The following is a 26,987-nucleotide window of genomic DNA, read 5'->3' as shown; positions in this document are numbered from 1 at the left end:
GAAGCGCAAGGCCCTGGGTTCGGTCCCCAGCTCCGAAAAAAAGAATCAAAAAAAAAAAATAATAATTTTGGGGGTTGGGGATTTAGCTCAGTGGTAGAGTGCTTGCCTAGCAAGCACAAGGCCCTGGGTTCGGTCCCCAGCTCCGGAAAAAAAATATTAAAAATAATTTTTAGGAAAACAAAGGCAGTTGAATCTCTGTAAGTTGGGGGGCCAGCCTGATTGACAGAGCAAGTTCTGACTCGGCCAAGCTGCACTTAGAAACATTGTTTCAGAAAACCAAAAGAAAAAAAGAAAAGAAAGAAATATCTACCCATCGATCCATCAATCCATCTATCTACCTAAAATCCCAGCACTCAGGAGGCAGAGGCAGGTGGACCTCTGAGTTCGAGGACAGCCTTGTCTACACAATGAGTTTCAGTACAGCCAGGGCTACAGGGAGAAACCAATCCTTTGAAGTCTGAAAGACCACTCCAAGAAGTTGCCCTCAAATCACCAACTTCGGGTAGGTAGACTAGAACACAAGTCCTTTAATTAGTACAAGGTAGTGCTACAGGTGTTTATTTGGCCTCGCAGGTGTTTTCTATTTTAAAAAAAAAAATTTTTTTTTAAAGATTTAGTTATTACTGCCTGCATGTATACCTACGAGCCAGAAGAGGGCACCAGATCTCATTACAGATGGTTGTGAGCCACCATGTAGTTGCTGGGATTTGAACTCAGGATCTCTGGAAGAGCAGCCAATGCTCTTAATCTCTGAACCATCTCTCCAGCCTCTCTATTTAATTTATTAACTGATGAATATTAATGACTTGTGGCGTGTGTGTGTGTGTGTGTGTGTGTGTGTGTGTGTGTACTTGCACCTCCCTTGGGTCAAATTCAGGTCAGTGATCCAAAGGACTTTCAAGACTGAGGAATTAATTGCTCTTCCCTAATCTGCCTACTGCAGGGTTCCATAGACTATAATTTTTTGTTAAAGCAATGATCCCCGAGGAGGGCAAGAGAACTCGATGAAGCAAAATCTATTACGTTAGAAGATATTATCGCCTACTTCGTGATGATCTTCAAATCATAGTGTGTCTGGATTTTTTTTTTTTTTTCTTTTTCTTTTTTTAAAGTTCATTGAGTCAAAACACACCTACTCCAGAACAGAGTTCGGGGGTTTTTTCACTTTCCTTTCTGATTGGCTGGAAACCATCTTACATTGATTGGCTAAAGCACTTGCCAGTCTTCTTTTCGGAGCTACCACAGGAAGAAAAGGAAGAAAGGGGTGTCCTGAACTCAGCTATTTTATTGGCTCCGGTAGCTACACCGCTTAGTGAAAAAACAATCCTAATTTGTGATTGGTTCATATTACCGCCATTCACACTAGTGAAAACCAGTGTTCTCCTTGTAGTCTGCCTTCCTTACCTGATTGGGTGTGCTATGCAGGCTCTGCGAACTCTGATTGGTCCGACGCTCTGGCGCGGTCCGGCCCTCCCGCACTCTGTTGCCGTGGTTGCAGGCCCCGCCCGCCCGTTCCCTGACAGCGAGGCTTCTCCTGGAGGGAAGCGGGTCCGTTGGTCGGTTCGGAACGAGGCTGGCGCTGCCAGACCCGCGCCTAGCCGTTGCCATGGCAGCCACCGGCGGGGGCGCGGAGGACGAGTCGCGATCCGGCCGCTCGAGCTCCGAGGGCGAGTGCGCGGTGGCGCCGGAGCCTCTGGCGGAAGCCGGAGGCCTGTTCTCCTTTGCGGACCTCGGCGCTGCACTGGGCAGCGGCGCAGGCCTCCCGGGTCGGGCGGTGGGCAGGGCCCAGTCCCCGCTGCGCTACCTCCAAGTCCTGTGGCAGCAGGACGTCGAGCCTCGCGACGAACTGCGTTGCAAGATTCCCGCCGGGCGGCTGAGGCGTGCAGCCAGGCCCCACCGACGGCTCGGGCCCACCGGCAAAGAGGTGCACGGTGAGCTAAGTCAGGGACCCTGGGGTCGCTCGTGTGTGATCGCAGTAGTTCGAGCTGCAGAGGACTGTGACTTCATCCACTTGTTCATCCCTGAATAAAAACTTTACACTCCCGAGGGTGGTTATTAGACAATAATGTGGGACAATGGAGAATACTTTTATTAGTAGAGACGGTAGCCCAGAGCCAGTGTCCACGCTGCACCAACTTGTGTGAAGGCACAGGTCTGAATCAGACTGCTTCACACTGGACCCTTACTTAGGCACTATAGTCACTTGTGGCCTCGATTTTCTGATTGTAGGATGGGTACACTACCAGCCTTATTCAGGGATTAAAAGAAGTTAGGCAAGGTTCTCAAAAGTTAGGCAAGGGTCTCAACGTATGTTCTACCTTAACGAAGGGCCAAACACTTGTTTGATACACATTCAGAGTTACATTGTGACCCATGAAAAGTGACTTATAAAGACTTTACTGTAAGCAAGAAAAACAGCCAGATGTGGCAGTGCACGTGTGTAACTCCAGCACTCAGGAAGCAGAGGCAGGGAGATCCCTGTGAGTTCAAGGCCAGCCTGCTCTAAGTAGCAAGTTCCAGGTCCACAGTGTGAGTCCTGGCAATTCCACTCAGGAGGTCAGGCCTTGTAGCAAGCATCTTTTCCCAGCGAGCCATCCCAACATCCCTAAAGCTTACATATTTATTGGCTGACAATTACAGTGATTACCATTTAGTTATTCTGATTCGAAGTCACATAGCAAACAGGTCAGCCAGACTGCCTTAGTATGTCTGTTATATTGGAAAATGGGGTGCAGAAGAATTAAGAATGGAAAGGTTTTTGTTTTTTTTTCTTTTTTTCGGAGCTGGGGACCGAACCCAGGGCCTTGCGCTTCCTAGGTAAGCACTCTACCACTGAGCTAAATCCCCAGCCCCAGAATGAAAGGTTTTAAGGTCTCTTTTTCACACCTAACAGCGTTTGATCCAGTATGCTGGTGTTATAAAAAAAATAGAAAAGAATATTTAAAAGAAAACAAAACAGTGGTCTATGGATGTGTGCAATTGTTATATCTCGTTTGCAACTTTTTGGACCATTCTCTAACAACTAAGGCATTGCTTCCTGGTCCTTCTGAAAAACAGGCGATGCCTTTGAAAGGGGGAAAGTTTCTGTTTAGGAATTAGAAAGTTTGCTAAGTCATTTGGGAGTGACCCGCTTTGAAGTCACATAGTAAGAGGTTGAATGTGATTAGGTCACAAAGAGCTAAATAAACCCTCTCATTCTTTCTCTCTTAAAAAATTAATCTCAATTTTCTTTGTAACAGCTTAGAGCTGGCAAGACAATTCAGCCATGTTTTATAGATAACAGGCTGAGGCCCAGGATAAGTAACTGGCTTGCTCAAGGTCACCAGCTACCACAAGTGGCAGAAATTAGATTTGGCTCCAGAAGTCAGATTTGCTGCAGAAAGTGGCCTCTCCAACTGTGGCCCTGCCAATTTCTCCTTATTGCCAGGCCAGTGGTTTCTATCCTGACACCTGTGCTTCAGGACTGCCATGACTAAAGGTGGGGGATGAGGAAAAGCTAGGGAACCGTGCACCTCCTATTTGGTTCTGGTTTTTTTTTTTTTTTTTTTTTTTGGTTCTTTTTTTCGGAGCTGGGGACTGGAACTCAGGGCCTTGCGCTTCCTAGGTAAGCGCTCTACCACTGAGCTAAATCCCCAACCCCCCCCCCCTTTTTTTTTTAACTGTCACTTCTCTCTTTATAGCTCTGAAGAGGCTGAGGGACTCAGCTAATGCCAATGACATAGAAACAGGTGAGTGTACCCAGGTGGGCCTATGGGCTGAGGGGAAGGAAAGAGCCAAGCACTCTGTCCTGGGCCGTCCACCAGCTCATCCTCACTCCCTTGGAGCAGGCTTGCTCTATTTACTCCTTGCTCTGAAGTCACTGTGCAAAACTCCCTCACCATGCTCTTCTGTTACCCGGAGTTTTCCTGGTGTCATAGTGCTTATCATGCTGTGTGTTTCCTGATTCTAGCAACCATGTCTGTCTGCTTGTCTCCCACCCCCACCTCCCCCGTGGGACTCAGCATATCCCTCAGCAAAGAGCAAGTGGCTCTTTGGAATTCGTGGCTCCCAGGAGTGAACATTCCACCTTGACTGGCAGGTGGCAACCCTGGCTACTCAGTAGCTGGTCCTTAGATGAGTTTTTTGGTTTTGTTTTGTTTTCCCAAGATAGGATCTATTTATGCAGCCCTGGCTGTCCTGAAACTCACTCTGTAGACCAGGCTGGCCTCAAACTCAAAGATCTGCCTGTCTCCTGAGTGCTGTTTTAGATTTCTTATTAGCAGGGCGCCTGGCAAACATGGGTGGGGCTCCCTTCAAGACACTGAGGTTGGCTTTCTACTGATGCTTCTAAGTGTTTCCTAACTGAGGTAGAGCATCAGAGGTACAAGGACTGCTTCTAGAACAAATACTTCTCCTCCTTCTACTTCTACTTCTACTACTACTACTGATGATGATGATGATAACAAGGATTTGGGGCTAGACAGATGGCCCAGTGGTTAAGAGCACAGACTGCTCTTCCAGAGGTTCTGATTTCAATTCCCTGCAACCACATGGTGGCTCACAACCATCTGTAATGAGATCTGATGCCCTCTTCTGGTGTGTCTGAAGATAGGGACAGTGTAGTCATATAAATAAAATAAGTATATTTAAAAAAAAATAATAATAAGGATTTAACCTGCTGACAATGCCCTCCTCGTGTAGGGGGAAACAGGGTGCTAGTTTACTGTGCCTGTTGTATTGTCAGACCTCCATCATAGACCATTTAGAAAAATAGCACCTGGGTTGGGGATTTAGCTCAGTGGTAGTGCGCTTGCCTAGGAAGCGCAAGGCCCTGGGTTTGGTCCCCAGCTCCGAAAAAAAGAACCAAAAAAAAAAAAAAAAAAAAAAAGAGGAAAAAAAAAAAGAAAAATAGCACCTAAGGAGGGAGCTTTCTTTTTGGCTCGTGATTTCAGATCTTCTAGTCCTCAGATTATTTCTATCCTCAGGGTGGTGGAGTGTGCCTTCATTCCTAGCTCTGGGAGACAGAGGTAGTCAGATCACAAATTATGGCCAGTCCGGTCTGCACAACAAACTCTAAAACAGCCTGGGGTAGAGAGGGAGATAAAAATAATAGGATTGGCCTGGGGGAATGGCTCAGTGGGTGAGAACACTTGCTGTAAAAGCAATAGGACCTGAGTTCAAATCCCCAGGACCTATGCAAGTAAAGTCAGTTATGGCTCCATGTCACTGTAACCCCAGTCTTAGTGACTGGAGACAGGTGGGTCCTAGGAGTTTGATGGACAGCATCTGAGCTGCAACAGGGAGCTGCAGGTTCAGTGAGAGAGGTCTTGTGTTACAAGATGGTAAGTGATACATGGCCGATGTCCTCTGCGTGCATACCATAGGCATGTGCACTTGCACACACTATGAACATATAAGCTGTCAACACTGATGCAGACCCATGGTTACGGGAGCCCACTTCCAGCAGGCATGGGGGGCGCGGGGTTACCTCAGGAACCTGCTTCCTGATGGTCCCCTTACCTTTGGTGCATCAGTGGTCAACAGGCGCAGGACCTGGGCAATCTCAGCTTGATCTGTGTGCCGTGAAATTTAATGTTTTAAGATGTTCGAACATCACCTTAGAAAGTTTTTTTTTTTTTTTAAAGACATTTTTTAATGTTTCTTCTTTGGGGAAGCAGGTGCCATGGTGCGCTAGTGGATGTCACAGGACAACTGTGGGGACCTAGTCCCTCCTTTACCCTGTGTGATTGAAGTTAGCTCATCAGTCTTGATGACAAGGCTCTTTAGCTCCTGAGCCTTCCTCTCCACTCAGGCCCTTTTAAAAAAATTTTAAACTGTCTCTAGTATGAGGCAGGAGAATAGGGTTCGGGCTAGTGGGTTTGAATTTAGCCCTGAACGTGTGATTCCCCAGCCTCTGTCTCCAGAGTGCTGTGGTCACAGGAGCGTGCCACCACACCCAGCTAGCCAGTCACCAGCACTACCTGAGCAGGCACTTACAGGGCACTGCCGCATACCAAAGCTCTAGCCTGTGAAATAGCTGAGGAGGAACCAGGTCAAAACCCAGAGTGAACACAAAACAGCAGTCATACACTTTGCTTCTTGTCTCCTGGGTCAGTGTGACCTCTGAACCTTAAGCTGTCTCACTGGGCAAAGTGTCCTGGTCTATGACACCTCGCTGGGTTACTGTGAGGCTGATGCCCGGCCAGAACTCTGAGCACACTGTACAGTGAGGAGCACAGTCTTTTGCTGTTCAGGAACAGGATGAACAGGGGAGAGGTGTGGGAGAGAAAAGAAGGGGCTGACTCAGCTTGGGAGAGCCACGTGGACCGGAAGCAATTCTTCTTTTGGCTGCAAGGACTCAGACCCTTGATGGGTTCCCGGGAAAAAAGCCTATAATGTCACTGACTCAAAAGTGACTGGCAGCAATTTTCTCCACTTGCATTGACAAAAGTGACTGGCAGCAATTTTCCTCACTTGCGTGGACATGGTCATTAGTGTATAATGTCTTCCCCTTTACAGGGCCTGGCGCTGTCAGGGATGGAATACCACATCTATTATCCCATCACAGCAGCGCTGCTGATAGGCAAGGCAGAGACGCCCTGGTTTTCTGGTGGCTGCTTTGCAAGTCCAGGCCTTCATGCCTGTTCTCAGCCCAACCCTGCCACTGCCTCACATTGGGGGCTGTTCAGTTCTTCCTTGCTTAGCTTCGCCTGGGATTTTGTATGTCCCTGGGGCTTGTACTCTCTCCTCTTCAAAGAGCGGCTGCTTCTCCTCCTCTTTCAAAGTGCTACTTCTTGAGAACCAAGTAAATACCAGCTAGCAGCTTGGGCAGCTGTGTCTAGCTGGAATGCATATATATCTATGCAGAGACACAGAGATGGGACCACAGCCTATACCAGAATTTCTGTGACTCTTCAGTCCTACCATGGGGATAGAGAGTCCCTTCTGACATCCTATCCTCTCCCTAGAAACATAGCTTAAACACAGAATCCATGGCCATTGCAATAAGAGAGTTCCTCACAGGGCTAGAAGTCTCTAGAGGGCCAGCATCCAGGAGGGACCAACTTTCCTGTGAACTACGGATGGCTCATCTGGAGGGGCCCTCGAGTATCGTCCATCCCTTGGGACTGCAGCATAGCTAACACGCCTGCTCTGTCACCCTTCTCCTCCCTCCCCCATCGTGGTTGTCAGTGCAGCAGCTTCTGGAAGATGGTGCGGATCCCTGCGCAGCTGATGACAAAGGCCGAACAGCCCTCCATTTTGCTTCCTGCAATGGCAATGACCAGATTGGTGAGTTCTGGAGCAACAGGAGCTGGTCAAAGGCAGCAACAGTTTCTAAGCAGTGGGGAAGGAATTGCTGTCTGCATGCCTCAGGGCACCCGGGGTTTGGAATAAGGAGGGCTTGTGAAGGGAATCCTCAGTGCTAGGATTACAGATGTGTCCCACCGTGGCAGGCTTGGCAAGTAGTCATTTAATAAACAGAGGGCCTTGCTGAATGAACACAGTGTGTGTGTGTGTGTGTGTGTGTGTGTGTGTGTGTGTGTGTGTGTGTGTTTGTATTTGTATGTTTGAAATGGGGTCTCATGTAGTCCAGGCTATCAGACTTCCTGTATTGCTTAGAATAACTAATCCCCCTGCCTCTGCCTCCAGAATGCTAGGAGTCCACAAACCTGGGCCATCCATTTTTTCTTTCTTTTTGTGGTTCTGGAGATTGAACCCAGGGGCTTCAGTCATGTTAGCAAGTGCTCTGCCACTAAGCTACATCCCTGGCCCTCTTAGGGTTTGCACTGCTGTGAAGAGACACCATGACCAAGGCAACTCTTACAAAGGACATAAAACTTGGGGCTGGCTTAGAGATTCAGTCCATTATCATCATGACAGGAAACCTGGCAGTGTCCAGGCAGGCATGGGGCAGGCAGAGCTGAGAGTTCTGCATCCTGTTCTGAAAGCAGCTAGAAGACTGACTTATAGGCAACTAGGAGGAGGGTCTCAAAGCCCATCCCCTAGATGACACACTTTCTCCAACAAGGCCACACCTCCTAACAGTGCCACTCCATGGGCCAAGCAAATATACCACACTAGCCCTCTTTTGGTTTGGTTTGGTTTGGTTTTTCAAGACCGGGTTTCTCTGTGTACCTGGCTGTCCTGAAACTCACTCTGTAGACCAGGCTGGCCTTGAAATCAGGGATCTGCCTGCCTCTACCTACTGAGTGCTGGTATTAAAGCTGTGTGCCACCACCACCCAGCTTTCCTTTTTATTTTAAGAAAGAATCTAAGTAAGTTGCCCAAACTGGCCTTGAGTTCATGCTACAACCCTGGTAGGCCTTGAACTTGAAACCTTCTAGCCTCAGACCCCTGAAGAGCTAGAATCACAAACCTGAGCCACCAGGCCCAGATATGTCTCCGTGCTGCCCCTTTCCTATGGTTAGTGGGTTTTTTCTGTGTATGACTCTTTACAAATCTTTGCCTACCCCACAAAGATAGCCTCCTATTTCCTTCTAGAAAGGTGACTGTTACAATTAATCTATGATCAGTCCCTCTGGAATTAGCTTGTGTTCTTTTGTGAAACTTAGCCTGGCCTCCCTGTACAATGTTGGTTGTTAACCAGGGTGATTCTAGCTGGTGACTGGCAAGCTCTGTCACCATGAGGCAGCCTAAGGCTGCTAAAGAAGGAAGATAGTTCCCAGAGTGCAGCATCGTCTATTGTCGCCTAGACACTGCAGGGGAATAGGAAATACATTTAGGAGACCTCTCCTCAGTCAGATAGGACTGAGAGGCCAAGAGACCCTCCTAGAGTCCTTGGTTCCTGACCCTTGGGTCCTGCACCCTGTAGATCAAGTAAGTTATTTAATGCACGCCACAACATGGGGAGCCATGTCTGGATTCTGCATTCCACTGAAGTAGAGATTGCTGGTTTCTTTGAAGACAGAAAGGCATAGTCAGCAATGAGACCAACCTCTGACTCCTAACCTCTGACCTCTGATGTCCCAGTTACTACTGAACACCCTGATCTCATCTGCAAACTTAGGGACATCTACAAGTGTGTTCCTACAGATACAGGTTGGCAAAGTGACTGCTCTGAGCCCCAAATAAAAGGACATGACGGTCTTCAGCCTGGTATTTGTTATAGGTGGCCCTGTCGTTGGAAGTGATAAGATGAGGTCTATCCCTGAGGAGTGGGGTCATCCAAGGCCTATATGGCTAGGTGACACTAGTGGCAGGACAGGGAGAGACCAGACGGTTTCTACTTTTCTCCACACTCCAAACAGACCTCTGCTGGCTCTGGGTGAGGATTAGTTGGAGGAAACCTCTAACAGTATATTGTGGTGTTTTCTGTCTTCAGTGCAGCTTCTCCTGGACCATGGGGCCGACCCCAACCAACAGGATGGTCTGGGCAACACCCCATTGCACCTGGGTAAGTCCACCACAAGCTAGACTTCTAGCATGTAAAGCTTAGGTTTCAGGAGGCTCCCAGCAGGATCCCCTAGCATTCTGGCAGGGCCTGCACCACAAGTATGCACTTCCCACAGCCTCTGTCCCACGGACCATCCATTCCCAGGAGACTGTGCACCTGGCAGGACTGCTGTGCACCCTGGACTGGCTGCACACAGCTCTGCTAGGAAGTGGGTTGTGAGCCCTTTGGCTGCCCCAGCCTTGCTGTTGATTCACCCCAACAATTACAGTGAGTCTCAGCTCCATGCCTCAGTTTCCCCAGCTAAACAGGGTAAACTGGACTTGATCTAAGCCCTACTCAATAGGGCATACTGCCCTGGCGACACTGTCTCAGGAGGTAACACAGCACAGCCACACTCAGGACTCAGCTTTTCTTCCCTTGATCCCCACAGTCCTGGTTCTTACATCACTTTTCTTTCACAGCGGCCTGCACCAACCATGTTCCTGTCATCACCACACTGCTTCGAGGAGGTATGTGGGGGACCCCTTCCCAGTCTCCTGCCCTTTTCTCCATCTCCTCCCCAGCATGCTTCCTCTGCCTATCCCCACAGGGGCCCGTGTAGATGCCCTAGACAGAGCTGGCCGCACGCCCCTACACCTGGCCAAGTCGAAACTGAACATCCTGCAGGAGGGTCATTCTCAGTGCCTGGAAGCCGTCCGCCTAGAGGTGAAGCAGGTGAGTGAGTCCTCCTCGGATGGGTACCATGCTTACCAGACTGCCTGCCTCTGGCCTAGGGCTCCTGATCTTACCAACCCCAACATCCCTTCTCTGTTATGTATAGTAGTGAGTTAGTTAAACCACTTTGACTCCCAGGGGGGATCAGTCTCATGATACACCCACCCAAGAACTCTCTGCATTTGCAAATACAGACACACACACACACACACACACACACACACACACACACACGCACACACCAGCTAATTTGGATATGCCTTGACTAGCTCAATGGGTGGGCATTTCTAATCTTCCCCACAAACACTTTCTTTTTTTGGGGGGGGGGGTTCTTTTTTTTGGAGCTGGGGACCGAACCCAGGGCCTTGCGCCTCCTAGGTAAACGCTCTACCACTGAGCTAAATCCCCAGCCCCCCACCAACACTTTCTAAATCTGTTTTATCTTTGCTGCCCCATTACCTTCTGGCCAGCCCCCCCTATAGGGGCATTTTCCCTTTCCACCTACATTGCTGGATGAATTTTCTACTGTAGCTCTTAGATCTAATCCTTCTCCCTCCAGGTCATGGTGATTCTCCTCCTCCTTCCCTCTCTCTGGATCCCTTGGCCATGCAGCAGTCTAAAAGTCCCTCCCTGTCTCCCTGCCCAGCCATTGGCTGCATGGCAAATCTTTACTATCAATCTAAGCCAGCTGGGGCAGGGACCCTCAGTGGAAGCTTGGCTGTCAGGAGATGAAATAGACAAAGCGTTAGAACCAACTCCCAGTGCTTATGTTAATAGTAGCAACTTGCCTGTGCCTGCCTCCTAGCCTGTGACTTCCTATCTCCTTCCAGATCATCCACATGCTACGGGAGTACCTGGAGCGCTTGGGGCGACATGAACAGCGTGAACGGCTAGATGACCTCTGTACCCGCCTCCAGATGACAAGTACCAAAGAACAGGTGAGCTTCAGCCACAGGACCAAGCAATAGCCTCAGCCAGTCCAGCTCTGCTCCAATGCAGCCAGACCCATGTATCAAAAAAAGATGGGACCTAGGGTATTGCTACTACCATAGCCCCTCACAGCCTCTGTCTATGTCCTTGAAGCTGAAGTGGCTGGTGTGTGCTCAGGTCTGCTCTTGGGGGCAGTACCAGACCACGTGATGTCTAGGATGAACCCATAGTCAGAGAGAAAGGGTGACAGGGCCCTTCACTGGTCAGGGACTCTGCTGAGCACAACACAAAGGTCTCAAACCCCCATCCTGCTCATTGAAATACCATGGAGGGGAAGCATTTGCATGCCCTGAAGAGTGGCAGTGCCCATGTTCAGTGCCCATTGTGATACCCCTGGTTCAACCTGACTGTCTCCCTGCAGGTGGATGAAGTGACGGACCTCTTGGCCAGCTTCACCTCCCTCAGTCTGCAGATGCAGAGTATGGAGAAGAGGTAGCAAGGAAGGCTGCTTCTTGCTTTACCGCCGCACTCCTGCCCTCTGCACATGCTACAGGGAAAGCCCAAGGGATCTGGAGTTCCACTTTGCCCTTGCCCTGAGATGCTGAGGACAGAACTGACAATGTGCAACATCTCCCTGGGTCAGGACCACAGCCCCTGCTCCTGCTGCATAATACCAGCTCTGTAGCCACACTCCAGGCCCACACGTGCTGTCCTAGCAGACACCACTCCTCCTGTGGCCTCCCTGTCCCTCAGCCCACCTCAGAGCCCTCTCTCTTCCCAGCCGTGGATTTCCATTACCTCCACCTGGCTTTGGGTAGGCCGCTCTGAGGCCACCAGGGCTGCTCTGTTCTCTAAGCTCGCCCTGCTCCTTACACCAGCACTTCAGTTTAGCCCTGCTCCTGACTTTCAAGGAAACACTGCACTGTGGGGTGTCTCTGAGCAGAAGAGGGACATTGCTCAAGCTTAGGCCTTCATAAGATTAGGAAGGACCCTTTTTAGCCCAAAGAAAGATCTGTAACACCTTCTCTCCCAGTCACTGGAACACTACACATGGGAGTCCATTTCACAGCCTACTTATCAGTGGTTGATAGTGGGTCATGGGCCCAGGTCCTTATCCCAGGATCCTCTAGGCCTTGGGTGTTTTGATAAGAGGCTATACAGATATATAACTAGAGGTCTTTAGTGGGGAGAAGATTCTGGATCACCTAGGTGGACTGGATATCACCCCAGGTAGCCCTGGGGAGGAGGCCGGAGGTGACCTATGCCATGTGGACGTGAGTCATGGAGGAAGAAGCCAGGAGCTGGCTAAGGACAGCCAGTGGGTCCCTCGGAGCCTCCAGCAGGGACTGGCTCTGCTGACAACTGCACCAGACAGAGCTCAGCTGGACATGTTTTTGTTTCTGGCCTCCAGAATTGTGAAAAGAAGTCTGTTGGTTGAACTGGTGGTTGTTTTTTGGTTCATTTTTGGTTTTGGTTTGTGGTGGCTTCTTGTGGCACTAGGAACTGAGGAAGTAGTGGGGCCAGATTCATTGCAGAGGTCTCAAGTCTATTGAACCTGTCTGGCCTATGAAGGAGACATTCCTGGGCTGGGGGGAGGGGGGGACGGGGGGGACACATCCTCACCTAGGAGGTCCTCCTTCCAGACAGGGATTTGGCCAATGGCTTCTAGGCTCCCAGCCCATGTCCAGCCTGGCACTGCCCCACTTTCTCTCCAAGCTGGAAGCCCTGGCTACTAGCCAAGGAGGGCCTTTCTTCAAATCCCAGCTTGGTATTGAGCTGAAACTCAGCCACTCCCCAGACCCTGAGGAAGAACTGGATAGAATTTCTACCCCCAGCTCCTTGTGAGAGAAAACCCAAAATCTATGTCGGTAGGGTTGGGAGGGCAAAGTGCTTCAGTGGCCTCAAGATGGGGAGGGGCAGCTGCTGTCCCTGCTGAGTGACAAGAGGGAGGGGCTGGGTGTATGATGCAGACTTTCTCCTCTGCCTGAGTGACCAACTCTGCAGGTGACCCTGACTTCTTGGGGCCTAGGGGCTCACTTGATCTTTCTCTATTCTTAGGGCTCCACTGGGGCAGGAGCTGGAGACCTGGGCAGGCTGGAGACCAAGAGCGAGCAGAGGCAGGACTGAAGGAACCAGTTCCTCAGGCATTGCATCTCTGGGCTCCTCACCCTAGACCTCCTGGAAGGACTTGAGGCCTAGTTACCAGCCCTCTGGCTGTTAGGGAAGGGACAGGAACCCCAGAACAGAGGAAGGTTTGTGTGGCGCGTGCACTGCTATGCTGGGGAAAAATCCACACTAAGAGAAATTGGGAAATCCGGCTCTGGTGCCCTGGCAGCAGAGGCATAAAGGGCTGCCAGGGTCCTCTGGGCTGCCGGGCACACCAAGGACTCCTTGCCCCTGACTGGGCTTCTGCTTTGCATATGAAGAGCTATGTAACCCAGAATCTCCAGGAAACAGGGACCAATCAATTCCTGAAGCCTGGGCCTCCAGGAACAAGGAGGTCCTGAATCCCTGTTACCACAGGTTCGGTCCCACACTGCATCTGTTGCTAACTCCCCCAGTGGCTATGCAGACAGTGAAGGGAGGGCTTGCCAAAGGAAGTTGGCTTCTAGGTTAATCATCAACACTGGTCAGGCGGCCAGACAATCTTCCCTGTCCTATTTCCAGCCACAATATTTCCTATAGCCCTGAATCAGTTTGAAGAGCCAGCCAGAGACTTGTCTCAGACACTTGAGTGAGTCAGAAAGCACAAGTGGGCCCTGGGCGCCGGGCTGGGCACGGGGCAGGAAGGAACACAGCTGCAGTAGTCCTCTGGGCTTCTAGAGCTGGCTGTTGGAGAGGCCCCGATGTGGGGGAGGGCGATGTGTGCAGGGCCGGAAGGAAAGCTCGTGGCTTCACCTGGGCCCGACTCCTTCTGAACACAAACTGTCATGATGGAGCACTACTCAGACCACGAATGTTCACAGGTTTGAGGTGGGCCTGCTCCTGCTGCCATCTACACCTGAACAAACAGGTTTGCCAGGTTCCCCCACCCAGGCAGCTAGATCCACCTCAGACTCATTATTTCTACCATGCCTGAAGCCAGAACCTCTTCACGATCCATGTCCTCACAGAGGGTGGAGGTATGTGTTGAGTGCCTACTGTGTGCCAACATGTGCAGTTGTCACATTATGTATATACATCTCCCCTGCAGACTTGATTGAAATAAAGTGTCGGATGCTAGTCTAGCATTCTCCCCACTGCCTGGCTTCCAAAAGCCCTGTATTTGTGGTGCTTGTGGGATGCGCTTGCTAGACGGGCACATTGTGTGAATGCCCGTCTGACTGATCAGTGTTCTCAGAAGCAGAGGCCTCACACTCTTCCTTGCCAGAGTTCACAGTACAGTGTACATGGTGGATAAGATGCACACCTGGTACTAAGACAATGGTCAGAGGTCATGGGGTCAGGAGCCTAGGTAGTCTGGCTGATCTTTGGGGAGGATACTCCACAAAGGGTGAGGGGTAGGCTACAAAGGAAAGTAGGTTTGGCCAGGGAGGCGCTAGGCTAGGACCATAGGATAGTGGGGGACCATAGTTGGAGTGGGGGCCCAGCTCAAACACCTCCAGTTCTACCCAGAGGGCTCCCAACTGGGATTCAGCAGAATTTGAAACCCACCCCTTGGGGTTGGGGATTTAGCTCAGTGGTAGAGCGCTTGCCTAGCAAGCACAAGGCCCTGGGTTCGGTCCCCAGCTCCGGGAAAAAAAAAAGAAAAAAAAAGAAAAGAAAAAAAAAAGAAACCCACCCCTTTCCCCGAGCTACACTGCTGCTCCGAGTTGCCCAGAGGCTGAGACCGGTGCCTGCATGCCCCAGCTCCACAGTCATCCAGAGCCCCGGATGCTGAGGTAGCCTCAGTGTACCCATCTCCCCCGTCCTGGCACCATCCTTCCCGTCCAGCCTCACCCTGACAATAAGCCACTTTGCTTGTTGCCAGACAGATGTCTCCATAATCAGTCTCAGCCTCTTTAACCCACTCTCAGCCCAGCCTCTGGCCTCCCACCATCTTACAGCAGCCACTCACAAATGAGTCCTACACCAGGAGGCGATGTTCATTAACAGGAAAGCTGGGGTAGTTAATTGGTGGTTTTTCCCCAGGTCCACACCTCAGAGTTAATAGATGATGCTGTCCCTGCCAGCCCAAGGCGGGAGGAGGGGCTGATGAGAGGGTCTGCGCTAGAGCCCTCACTTTAGCCAGGGTCAGGCAGCCCTGCCAATGGCCTAGAGTTGGGCTCAAGGAGACCACCTCCTTTACCTGTTCTCGTTCTTCTTCAAGGAGACCACCTCCTTTACCTGTTCTCATTCTTCTTCAAGGAGACCACCTCCTTTACCTGTTCTCGTTCTTCTCACCCTGAGTCAATCGGCTCCGTCCTGCCACTTGTATGACTGCATGAAACCAAATCAGATCGACCTGAGCTCTGTGGTCTAGAGCAAGAAACTTAACCTTTCTGGTTTCACTCTCTCTTCAAACCAGATGAGACACAAGTTCCAGAGTCAAGGGCAAGAACTATATAAAACGTGGCAGGGGTAGCAGGCCATTTCCCTGATGATGCCCCACCATCCCCCACATAGATCCTGTAGTCAAATGCGTCTCACCCCAGCTCATCACCTTCCTTTGAATCTGTCCCCTTAGTTGTCCCCGCTGCCACCCCAGGGCTCAAGCTAGAAGCCTAGGTACCTCTCTTCCTCCTCGACCTTGATGACAACTGTTGTCAACCTTAACATGGTTGACTAGGTAGGTCTCCACTGTCTTTGTCTTGGATTTTCAGCAGCCTGACCAGTGTCCCTGTCCCTGTCCCTCCCTTGGTTCTTCCACCATAGTTACCACCAGAGTTGGCAGACACAAAGAGCTCCTGAACCCTCACCAAATCACTGGTTTCAGAACAGGTGCCCCCAGAAAGAATCCGGTCTTGAGAGGAGAACCAGAGCCTTCTTCATGATGTGTCCCCAGCACCTTTCCTCCCTCCCTGAGGACATCCTGTGCCATCACAGGCCCCTGCAAATGGTCTTCCATGCCTTCCTCTTTGTGCCACAGTGAATGCACATTTAATGACTGGCCTTGGGCACAAGCTTCTCCAGGAAGTCTTTTCTGGGGGTCCACACTGATGGGTCCTTTTCTGGCTTCACAGTCTGTCTGTCTCTCCTGCCGTGCCCGGCAGGTACTCAAATGTGAATGCTACACATTGCTCCTTACACAGTTTGTACCAGCTGGGGCGCCTTTCATCCCAACACTCAGGAGGCAGAAACAAGTGGACCTCTGTGAATTCAAAGCCAGCTTGGTCTAGTGAGACCACAAGAAGGCAAGGGCTACAGAATCCAAACCTTGTTCCAGCTAGGAAAAGCTTCTTCCCTGTAAGGCTATCCCAGCCTTGACTTAAAGGTGGCTGGGCCCTCAGCTCAGGTGACCTGACCTCACTCAAACTCCACTCCAGCCCACACTGTCTGCCTTGGGCTCCACAGGACACGTGGTTTTCTCCTAACCAAGTTATTTATTGCACCCACCTGCTCGCTCGAGCACTTCATTAGTCCTAGAAACAAACCCCAGAGTCCTGGCAGCCAAGTAAAGCTAGCAGCAGGCCATCAATCTTCCTGTCATGTCTGTCCAAAAACCATTTCCTAGCTCAGGTCCAGGTCTTGAGGGCTCTCCTCACTGGGGCTCCCAGGCTGTACATGGAAACCCTGCAACTTTCTGAGTAATGCCCCAGAGGGAGCCCTACTTCATCTTTTCCCTCCTGGAAACCATGTTTTGCCCAGCCTGGTCTGTCTGAGAGATGAATTCTCTGTTGTCCTCACTGAGCTCTCCCTGGGGGAGGCCATGTGAGCTGTATATGGTTGCTTTCACTGCCTTACATTGCCTCCTATGGGTTGCCTTCCTTCAGAAGACCCTGTCTTTATGTGTCCCCTCAGGAGACTGAGGAAGGAGAATTGCTGTGACTTTGGGGCTAGCCTGGGCTACATAATAACTGTAGCCTGGGCTACACCAAGTCAGCCAGGCCATAAAGCAGAGCCCTATAACAGCAGCCAGGAGATAGTTCAGGTTTGTAAACATAAGGACCTGAGTTTGATCTCCAGCTACCATGTAAAAAGCCACTGCTGACCCTCATGTGCCTTTAATCCCAGCATGTAGGAGGCAGGGGCAGGTCAGAATTCCAGGCTGGTCAGGGTTACATAGTAAGAGTCTATGTCAACAAAACAAACGGAAAGCCATAAGTCTGTAATCCTAGTGCAGAGGAAGCTGGGACAAGAGGCACCCAGGGATTTTTCTGGCCAAAGTGGGGAGCTTCAGATTAAGTGAGAGAAAGTAAGGTTGATCAGGGAGCTGCTCAATTAGGACCTCTTGCTTACAACACACACACACACACACACGCACACACACACACACACACATACACAGACAGACAGACATACACACACAGATATACAGACATACACACAGATACACACACACATAGATATACACACAGACACAGATACACACACAGACATACACAGATACACACAGAGATACACACACATAGATATACACACACAGAGACACAGATACACACACACATAGATATACACACAGACACAGACACAGACACAGACACACACACACACACACACACACACACACACACACACACACACACGGTCTAAAGTTCCCTCTGGAATCCTTGTTTACACTGACCAGAAGGCAGGAGCTTCCCTCTGTGGGTCACTTCTGGTCAGCCTGTTCTTCCGTTAGGGCCTCTTTCTGGCAGTACTGGGGATTGAACTCAGGGCTTCATGCATATAAATACACACACACACACACACACACACACACACACACACACACACGTGCAAGCACTCTCCCACTAAATGGTAGCCCTAGCTCTTCTACTTTTTGTTCTTTTGTTTTGAGAAGGATTTCTTTGTGGACATGGACCCCCTGGCTCTCCTGGAACTTGCTCTGTAGACTAGGCTGGCCTCAAACACTCAGAGATCTTCCTGCCTCTGCCTCCCCAATGCTAAGATTAAAGATTACGACATCACTGACTTGGTCTCTCCTTACTTTTTGAGATAGGCCTCACTAAATCACCAGGCTGGCCTTGAACTTCCTGTATAGCCTAGACAGACATGGGACTTGAGAACCTTCTGTTCGGTTCCACAGTAACCGGCTTCTGACCTGCCCTGCCAGACCCTGCTGGGATGACACTTTTGTCTCTGTGGTGTCCCTTTCCTGGGAGTTAACTCGGTATTTCCCAGTAGACAGGGCCAAGATGAACTCAGTCCATCCTTGGCTTCTCTGCAAGTCAGGCTTAGGGTGAATGTTTTGTGGGTAAAGAAAAGAAAGACAGTGAGGGCTCAGGCTTTTCTCCCCTGGTAACTAAGAGGACCAAGTACAAGTGTCCATCCACAGGCAATCGTAGCCTACTTCCTGGGCTTCCATGTGGCATCTGAGCCACAGTCCTGTTTCAAACACAGGTCTCAGAGAACCAGCTAGGGGCCTGGCTGTCCAGTGGTCTTCTACCAGCTGAACAGTCTCAGACCGCTGTGAAGGGTTCCACAAATCATCCTCCCCTCTGTTCACAAAGGTTGGGTCACCTACAGAGGGCCAGAGAAACATCCCAACCAGGCGACTAGACTCACTTCCTCTAAGCCAGCCCAGGTAGTCTGTGTTCATTTCTGCAGATCTGAACAGTCTCTGTCAGTTTTCTGAGCCACACTTCCATACACACGCGCGCGCGCGCGCACACACACACACACACACCCCCGACGATGCTGGGCTGCCCTGAAAGTGTCCCCGAGGTGTAGAGCGGGTCCCAGACGCACCTTGGTTATGTTCCAAATTTATCTATGAAATATAATCTGCACACTGGAACATTGTTGGCATGTCCAGGGGCTGCACCGTATGATGATGGTCTAATTATAATGATCTAATTTTACTTTACTTTTGCTTTTCTTTTTCTTTTGAGGCAGGATCTGTTTATCCCTGGCTGGCCTGATACTTGCTATGTAGACCAGGCTAGCCTCAAATTCAGAAATCTGCTTCTGTCTCCTGAGGGATGGAACTCAAGTCGTGCACCATAACGTCCCGCTTGTAGGAACACGGTATGTGCCTGTATGAGTGTGTATGTAGGGAGAGTACATTCATATTCATACATGCCACCACACACATGTGGAGGTCAGGTCTTCACACGTAGGAGTGGGTTGTGGGAAACCAAACACGGGTTGTCAGGCTCCTCCACCTGATGAGTCATTTTTCCTGCCCACTCCCTCCCTTCCACCATTTTTTTTTCCTTTTGAGATGGGGTCTCATGCTGGCTTTGAACTTGCTACATAAGCAAGGCTAAGGTTTTTTGTTTCTTGTTTTTTTTGGTTTGGTTGGTTTTTTGTTTTTTTGTTGTTGTTGTTGTTGTCACTACACCCTAGCTGGCCTGTAATTCACTCTATCGACCAACCCAGAAGAAACTCAGTACCACCTAGTAGCACTCTCACCTGTCCACCACCCCTGGACCTCAGCAGACAGCAAACGGTTGTTTGTCTTTATACATTTGTTGATTCCTGGAACTTTATGAAAACGGAGGATGGAGATACATATTTGCCTATTTTCAAGGCCTGACCTCTGTGACTGATATTCCTATTTATGGATGGAAAGAAATGCCAGTGTGGGGATCCACATTTCACTCGGGCTGGTAAACACTCTGGTTCTTTCCACATCCGCTTAAATGATGCTACTACCATCCAGCTCTCCTTTCTGTTTGTCTCTGGTTCCTGTTAACCTGCCTCCCTGTGCCCAAGGTGTCTCTTCTGACAATGGAGACATTCCCCTTTGCTCACCAGTGTTGGATGAGGCACAGAAGTGTCAGCCACTGTGGGTGCTACTCAGAGGTAACGACACACTCCCTACCCCACTGAGCCTGGAATCCTGGCGAAACGGTGGGAGAAGACACTAGGCCCGGTGTGGGGCCTGGCTGGGCCTTGGAAGCAGCTGCTTTCCTGGCTAATGTCAGCTTCTTCTCACTACTGACTGATCAGTGGCAGGTGGCAGGTCATAATGACCAGCAAGCAGCTGCCTCCTCATAGGGAGAGCCCTTCACAGAGTGCTACCCAGCAGACAGGAGGTGTGTCAGGGTGTGCAGACTTCAGCCACAAAGCTAATCAACATTATTGACGTGTGGGAAGAGAGGGCAGAAGCCGGCAGCTTGGGACCCAGCAAGGCTGATTTATTGGTTAATTAGTCTTTTCTACAGCCCCAGGGCTTCCTCAGCTGTGTATGAGGAAGGGGGTGGGGCGGGTAAGGCAGTCAAGGCCCATAGGAGGCCAGCTGGGGCCAAAGTGAGGCTCAGTGTCTCTTGTCAGCCAGGAATACCAAAGAGCTCAGGGAATACTACAAGGTATCTGGGCTACTGACCCAAGACCACACGAATACAGGAAGCCCACTGGCCACACTGCCTCAGAAGGATAATTCTGAAGGAAGGTACCTAGGAGCTCTGAAGCTTCTAGAACATGGAATCAGATGTGGGGTGCAGACAAGGAGCTGCAAGTTGAAGCTGGGGATATAGCTCAGTGGTAGAGTACTTGCCTACCATTCACAAAGGCTTGGATTCCCTAAAAAGCATCATAAGAACAAACAGGGCTGGAGAGATGGCTCAGTGGTTAAGAACACTGACTGCTCTTCCAGAGGTCCTGAGTTCAATTCCCAGCAACCACATGGTGGCTCACAACCATCTGTAATGAGATCTGATGCCCTCTTCTGGTGTGTCTGAAGACAGCTACAGTGTACTTACATATACTAAATAAATAAATCTTTAGGAAAAAAAAATGAATGCTTAAAAAAATAAACCAATGGAAACCAAAGAAACTTCAAGGTACAAAAAAAGGCCAGCCACGGAGCATAAATCTGTTAGACAGTCATAGATTTAGATCCAGCCTCTACCAAACATTCCCAAGGTGACTGCTCTGACCCTTGATTTCTATGCGTGTAAAAGAAAGCTAACCATATCTACCTTAACGCCTTGATTACTAAGGAACTTAGCATTCTGCGAGGTACACAGTAAGAGCTAAAGGGATATTTGTTATTCCCTGCTTGAACCAGCTAGGAGTCTGGGGCACTCATCATCCCAGCACTTGGGTCATATAAACTGGAGGATCAGAAATTCAAGGTCGTCCTTGGCTATAATAGCCAGTTCTAGATCAGCCTGGACTATTAGTCTCCGCTGCTTCTTCCCAGAATTACTTAAGTTAGTTCAGAGCTTGGGACCAAAAGGGTCTAGTCAGAGGTGATAGAACAAACTGGGCTTGGAAGGTACCGCCAGGCGAATGGGCTGTTGTCCTGCCAGACTGGCTCTGGATAGGGCTGAGGCTGCCTGCTTTGGGACCGTGTCTAGTTGGGTGGACCAATTTTAATCACCTATGTGTCCCTGCAACTTTGCCTCTGCTTTTTGGTGGAGCCTGGCGAGACTGCCGTTCCCTAGATGTTCCTTGGTGGCATTCTGACAGACGTCAGAGTCCAAGCGGGCAGGGTTATTGAGGTCCCCTGGGGGACAGGGTTAGTCTAGTCTCTCCACCACCACGCAGAGCATCCCCTCTGGGCTCCATACTCCAACCACGAGGCCTGGCGTCGCCGGGATAACCGGCGGGGCCCGAAGACGCCGGCTGGACACGACGGAGGGCTCGATGAGCGCGGTGGTGGTGGCGGTGGCGGCGACGGCCGCAGGGCCACAGGCGGCGGAAGCGCGCGCGGAAGTGGCGCGAGGCGAGCGAGTAGACGAGCGGGTTAAGGCAGGAGTTGGCGTAGGCGAGGCAGTGCGAGGCCAGGCGACAGGCGTAGGTGGCCGGGCTGAAGGCGAAGCGGCCGTACCAGAAGCAGAGGATGAGCGCGTGGTGCGGGCCCCAGCAAAGCGCGTAGAGCGCGGCCACTGCCAGCATGGCGCGTCCCGCCCGGCCGGTCGCCCGTCTGCGCGCCTCTGCTGCCGCCGCGCCCGCGGGACCCACGGCGGCCCATAGGAAACATAGCGTGCGTCCGTAGGCCAGGCTCACCACGGCCACCGGCAGCAGGTAGCCCGCGGCGAAGGTGGCCACGTCCAGCGCGCGCCGCCGCGCGTCCTCCCAAGCGGGCACGCAGAGCTCGAGCGCGCCGTAGCGCACCGTGCCGTAGTAGCTTAGGTAGGGCGCGGAAAAGAGAGCCGCCAGCAGCCACACGAGCCCCACGGCGGCGCGCGCGTTGCGCGGGGTGCGCAGGGCTCTGGAGCGCAGTGGGTGCCGCACAGCCAGGTACCTGCGGGGGGGGGGTGACGGGGGGGGATCAGGGGCGGGGCCTCCCGAGAGCCGGCCCCCCGTGCCTGCCTTAATTTTCCCATCCCACCCCCTCGACTGGCATCCAGAAGAGGGCTAAAAGAGACTCATCATCTCAGGAATTTCGAGCATGGAAGCAGATGTGAGGGTAATGCGGGCCAGGTATAGGGACCTCAGCATCTGAAAAAATGCATTGAAAGTTTCTTTTGTTGCTACACAATTCAAATTTATACCAGGCCCTGCGCTGACACTTGGGACACAGAAATGCCCTCCGGAAGTTCACACTGTAGGCTGGAAGGTACCACTGAGGCCTTCCTTTCTTCCCACCAAAGCCTGGTCCCTAGTCTCTACTCCAAGCTAATAAGAGTCTGTCCAGGTCCCTCTCCAGCCTGCCCCAGGTATGGCTCACCTGTCCAGGGAGACGGCCGCCAGGGTGAAGCTGCTGGCATACATGGTGAGGTAGATGAGCAGATGTACCGTCTTGCACACGAAAGCCCCAAAGAGCCAGGCATCCAGTGTGTAGATGGCTGCCTGGAAGGGCACGCAGCACAGGATGAAGCAAAGGTCGGCCACGGCCAAGTTGAGGATGAAGAGATCTGTGGTACTGCTTGGCTCCTGCCAGGCACTTGGGCCAGGCTGCAGTAGCACAGCCAACACCAGCCCATTGCCCACCATGCCCAACAGGAAGATGAGGGCAAAGATCACAGGCACTGCCACAGCCCCTACGCTCCCTGGGCTGTCCAGCGAAATGTTCTGGATGTCAGCCATCTTCCTATCAGAGGAGGGAGAGAAAAATGGGTCTTTAGACAGGAGGCCAGGTCTCCAGGCACTCGACCCAGGGACCTGGTTCCTCCAGCCTGGATCTGACCAGGTATCTGGGCTAGAAGTTCATGATGGATAGAAGAGGGTAGAGCAAAACCAAAGTCAGCGTTTGAGCAAGAACCTGCCACAGTGACGTGTGTGTGTGTGTGTGTGTGTGTGTGTGTGTGTGTGTGTGTGTGTGTGTGTGTGTTCGGGTTGTTCTGGATTTATAAGGCACATGAAGACACAGGCAGAATAAGACGAAAAAGCTGCAACTAGTGAGACGCAACATAAACTCTGGCTGTGTGTGTGTTTTTTTTTTCCCAACCACGTTGGAAGCTCAGAAGAGACCTTTGCATTTAGGGGCATTTTTGGGGTGACAGGTCGCACCAGTGACACCCCTGAGTCATTGGAGAGTCCTTCCTTACGAGAGTAGAAAGTACTACAGCAGCAGAGCCAGGAAGACTGCAGGAGTCACTGCCTCCACGCTGCACATAGGGAAACTGAGGCCTAGAGAGGTGACACGAGTGGCTAATATCACACATGAGTGACAGATCTCGGGCTGCCATGATCCTGACTCCTAGGCTGGAATGCGCATCTGAAAGACTGCAACAGGTGGTTCCCAACTGCTCACATATGTCCCAGTGCATGTGTCTGGGTTCCACATTGCTGGGTTTCATCCCCACAGTTTCTAACCTGTGGATCCCCTGGTACTCTAGGACCAGTGCAGCAATGGAATGACTTAGGAGCAGGGGATGAGGCAGGGAGGAAGGAAGAAGGGGGACATCTGCCCCTACACAGCACCAGCATGCAGCAGACCCCCAAGCCCAGCATAGGCGGAACCCACCTCAGTCCTAGGTACTGGGCCCCTGCATTCTTCCGGGTAGAACGCCTAGGCTGGAGCTTCTTGATTCAGCCCTTGGTCGCCTCCATGCAGGTACACCTCTGCTTCCTATTTGTCTCTCTTCATCTTCAAGGCCCCTCCTCTCCTCTCCCCTGCCCTCAGCAGTCCCCTGAGTTGGATGTGGGCACTCGCTACTGCTCCTACTGCTCCGGAGTGGACCGGCCACCTCCTCCTCAGACCCCGATTTCCCCGGGGTGGCATGCTCTTCAGCCCGGCTCTTTTCTGCCTGTCTGCGTTGTCGCTACCTCATTCTCGCTTTCACGGGCAGTAACCCACTGATCTCCGCTCTATGAGATTGGCTTCGTGGTTAACCCCATGATGCCCAGGGCTCAGCCCATTCCTGGCACCTCCCACCTTCTGTGGCCTGTGACTCCTCCCCCTAGTGCCGAGCTTCTCTGGCTCTAAGTAGAACTCTGATCTAAGCTCAGAAAGGATTTCTACTTTTTTTTTTTTTTTTTTGGTTCTTTTTTCGGAGCTGGGGACCGAACCCAGGGCCTTGCGCTTCCTAGGCAAGCGCTCTACCACTGAGCTAAATCCCCAACCCCAGGATTTCTACTTTTAAACGGAGTTTCCGAGTTTCCGAGGCTGGGAAACCAGGACCAAAAGCTCTTTGTTGTGGACTTCGGGTATGAACCCAAGCTTCAGTTTCTGTGAATCCCCAAAGACCCGTTTCATTCCCTAAGCTGGTTTCAGAGAGCTTCATCTACTGGAAACCGGGCCTTGGTTTAGCCTGAAAGCCACGGGGGCCCTAGAGAAGGTTCCGGAGGGAGAACATGACCTGTGCCTTTCCATTTTGTAACAAGTTTGTTAAGGTTGAGGTGAAAAGAAGAGGACGTACATTTAGTTCACCTGAGAGCCTCTTGCCCAGGCACAAACCAGGCTAGGACATGTTGCTGAATGGTTGGCATGAACCTTTGGGGGAGTGGTCTGTGGCCAAAAGCTTCCAGGGGTAGAGCAGCTGCCACTTGGGGAGGAAGGGGCAGTAAACTTGGCAACCAAGAGATTGGATATTGGGCAACCGTATCAAGGGTTGAGAAGGGTAAAGAATCCTTCTAGAACTGAAAGTGGAGGGTACATCAGAGAAGAGTGTTCCATAGAGTCAGGACTGGAAGATCTAGGGAACGCTCTTCAAGATCAGTCCTGTGGGAAGCCCCTATGCGGTTCCCAGTGTTTCAGGGGCCTCTCTAGTGTCACCAAGCCCCATCCCCCAGAGACTCACTGGATTGAAGTGATTAGGAAATCAGACCCAGACCACAAAGTTGAACTTCAGAACCTTTGGAGCAGATGATCAGAAAGCCAGGCTCTTCAGATCCCTGGACAGGGCATTTGTAGGTCTCTAGACTTAATGTGAATTTTTTAAAATCATGGGTGTCTATGCAGTAAACTTACTTCCAGAAGTGGGGATCCACATATCCATACCTGAATCCCAGACTCAGATGGACTCCATGACCTCTTCCCACCCCTTGGAACCCCTCCTTCCATGCTGGGGTTGGGCTCCAAAGTACCAGTGTAGGGGGTTCTTAGAAGCAGCAGGGTTGGGCTGATACAATTGTGAAGGAGAGAAGGGAAGTGTGTCAGTCAGAGAGTCTGGTTATGGATCAGGACCATAATGGCTGGAGCCTCAAGGTGTCTTTACCACCCCCTCATCCCCTTGCTCCTGCCAGCCTCCATCCTGAACCCCCACCCCACCCTAACCCCATGCTTGATACAGAGAACAAGGACAACTTGGCCTGAGAGCTGGAGCCTGGAATAAACAAGATGAGGACTTAAGGCTGATCCACAGCTGGTCTTCCAATGCCTTACAGTTTGTCACAGGGCCCTGGAGACTAATGCTATGTGCCCACTCTGGATCACATGCTGTGCCTACTGGGTACCTTCCATGACCCCTTCTGGACGGCAGGGTTTGCTGAGCCCCATGCTCCTTGACAGCATGGAGTAACACCGCGGCCAACTAGGGGCATCATGGTGCAGCTGCTACAGGAAGTGCCTCCTGACAGTGCCAGCAGCAGTGACTGGGAGCTGCAGGAGGTGGCTCTCCTGCTGTGCGGCTGGATGACAGCCTCATGTAGGTGTGGGTGGGCCCGGACCTGGTGTTCTGGACCTGGCTGGTATGCCACACACATCACCTACTGGCTGCTCTTTGGTCCCTGGGTATGAGCTGTCAGCCTGCACAGGACACACACATCAAGCTGCTGCTGGGATACCTAGCATCAGGTGCCCAACCTGCTGGCAGCGGAGGCCTGCAGGTGTTTCTGTTCTTGACATTGTTGGTTTATAGACAGTTCCGCTAGGCTCCTCCCACCAGCGCCCTAGCAACAGCTTGCATCATTACCTGCTGACATAGCCTGCCAACTGCAACCGCAGCCTATAAAGAGGATAGCTCCTCAGCCCAGTCCTTCCTTCTCTCTTTTTCTGTTTCCATGTGTTCCTGGCTGGCCTCTCTTTCTCCTTCTGTCCCCCCCCCTCCCCGTCCCCTTCTCTGCCTCCACCCCTTTTCCAGGTCTCTAATCCCTTCCCCCACAATAAACTTTCTCATATTAGGTCTGATGTGTGGTGTGATTTCTCAGGGGGACACCTTGGCCTGGGCCCTCCAGGGACCCCCTTACTCTCTCTACCATCGCTTTGTATTTCATAACAGACGCAGCCACAGCCGCCTCCTGCTAGGCTGCAACCCTTTCAGCACTAGGGTTGCAAAGGAGGACTCCCAGAATCCCAGCTTTAAGACTGTGCAAGGTTAGGTTGGAGTTTGCTCTGATGGTCTGTCCCTCCCAGGCTGTTCAGGTTCCAGTCAGGTGAGCTGGGGGGAGAGGCACTGGCTTAATTCCTAGGGTGTTTGTTTGTTTGTTTTTTTAATGAAAAAGCAAGTGCCATTTGTTCTCAGTTCTACTTCAAGAAAACTAAGAAGCTTCCCAAGGCCACACCTCCACACTCAGCCTGCAGATGCATTCA

At 51.3% G+C, this 26,987-nt stretch overlaps 2 protein-coding genes across 4 annotated transcripts; one reads left to right on the top strand and one right to left on the bottom strand.

Moving 5' to 3' along the window:
• The first annotated feature begins 1,487 nt into the window (after positions 1-1,487).
• On the top strand, positions 1,488-14,278 carry Ankrd54 (ankyrin repeat domain 54). 2 transcript variants are annotated; one of them, XM_006242012.5, is made up of 9 exons: positions 1,488-1,931; positions 3,681-3,728; positions 7,171-7,269; positions 9,323-9,394; positions 9,856-9,903; positions 9,984-10,108; positions 10,939-11,046; positions 11,460-11,530; positions 13,097-14,278. In XM_006242012.5, exons 1-9 carry the CDS (start codon positions 1,607-1,609, stop codon positions 13,209-13,211), a joined length of 1,011 nt encoding a protein of 336 aa, XP_006242074.1. In that variant the 5' UTR covers positions 1,488-1,606; the 3' UTR covers positions 13,212-14,278. The 2 variants fall into 2 exon arrangements, with proteins under 2 accessions (XP_006242074.1, NP_001020456.1); NM_001025285.2 differs by lacking the exon at positions 13,097-14,278 and having other exon boundaries at positions 1,546-1,931; positions 11,460-12,477.
• Positions 13,315-26,491, bottom strand: Galr3 (galanin receptor 3). Of its 2 annotated transcripts, none has more exons than XM_006241972.4 (3): positions 22,743-26,491; positions 19,877-22,316; positions 13,315-15,457 (listed from the first exon to the last, which is right to left on the bottom strand). In XM_006241972.4, the coding sequence occupies exons 1-2, from the start codon at positions 23,099-23,101 to the stop codon at positions 21,563-21,565; spliced, it is 1,113 nt and encodes a 370-aa protein (XP_006242034.1). In that variant the 5' UTR covers positions 23,102-26,491; the 3' UTR covers positions 13,315-15,457; positions 19,877-21,562.
• Between the last annotated feature and the right edge of the window lie 496 nt (positions 26,492-26,987).

The sequence above is a fragment of the Rattus norvegicus genome, chromosome 7, assembly GCF_036323735.1.
Source record: "Rattus norvegicus strain BN/NHsdMcwi chromosome 7, GRCr8, whole genome shotgun sequence".
In the NCBI taxonomy this organism is placed as follows: Eukaryota; Metazoa; Chordata; class Mammalia; order Rodentia; family Muridae; genus Rattus; species Rattus norvegicus.
This window is presented reverse-complemented; position numbering and strand designations above follow the sequence as displayed.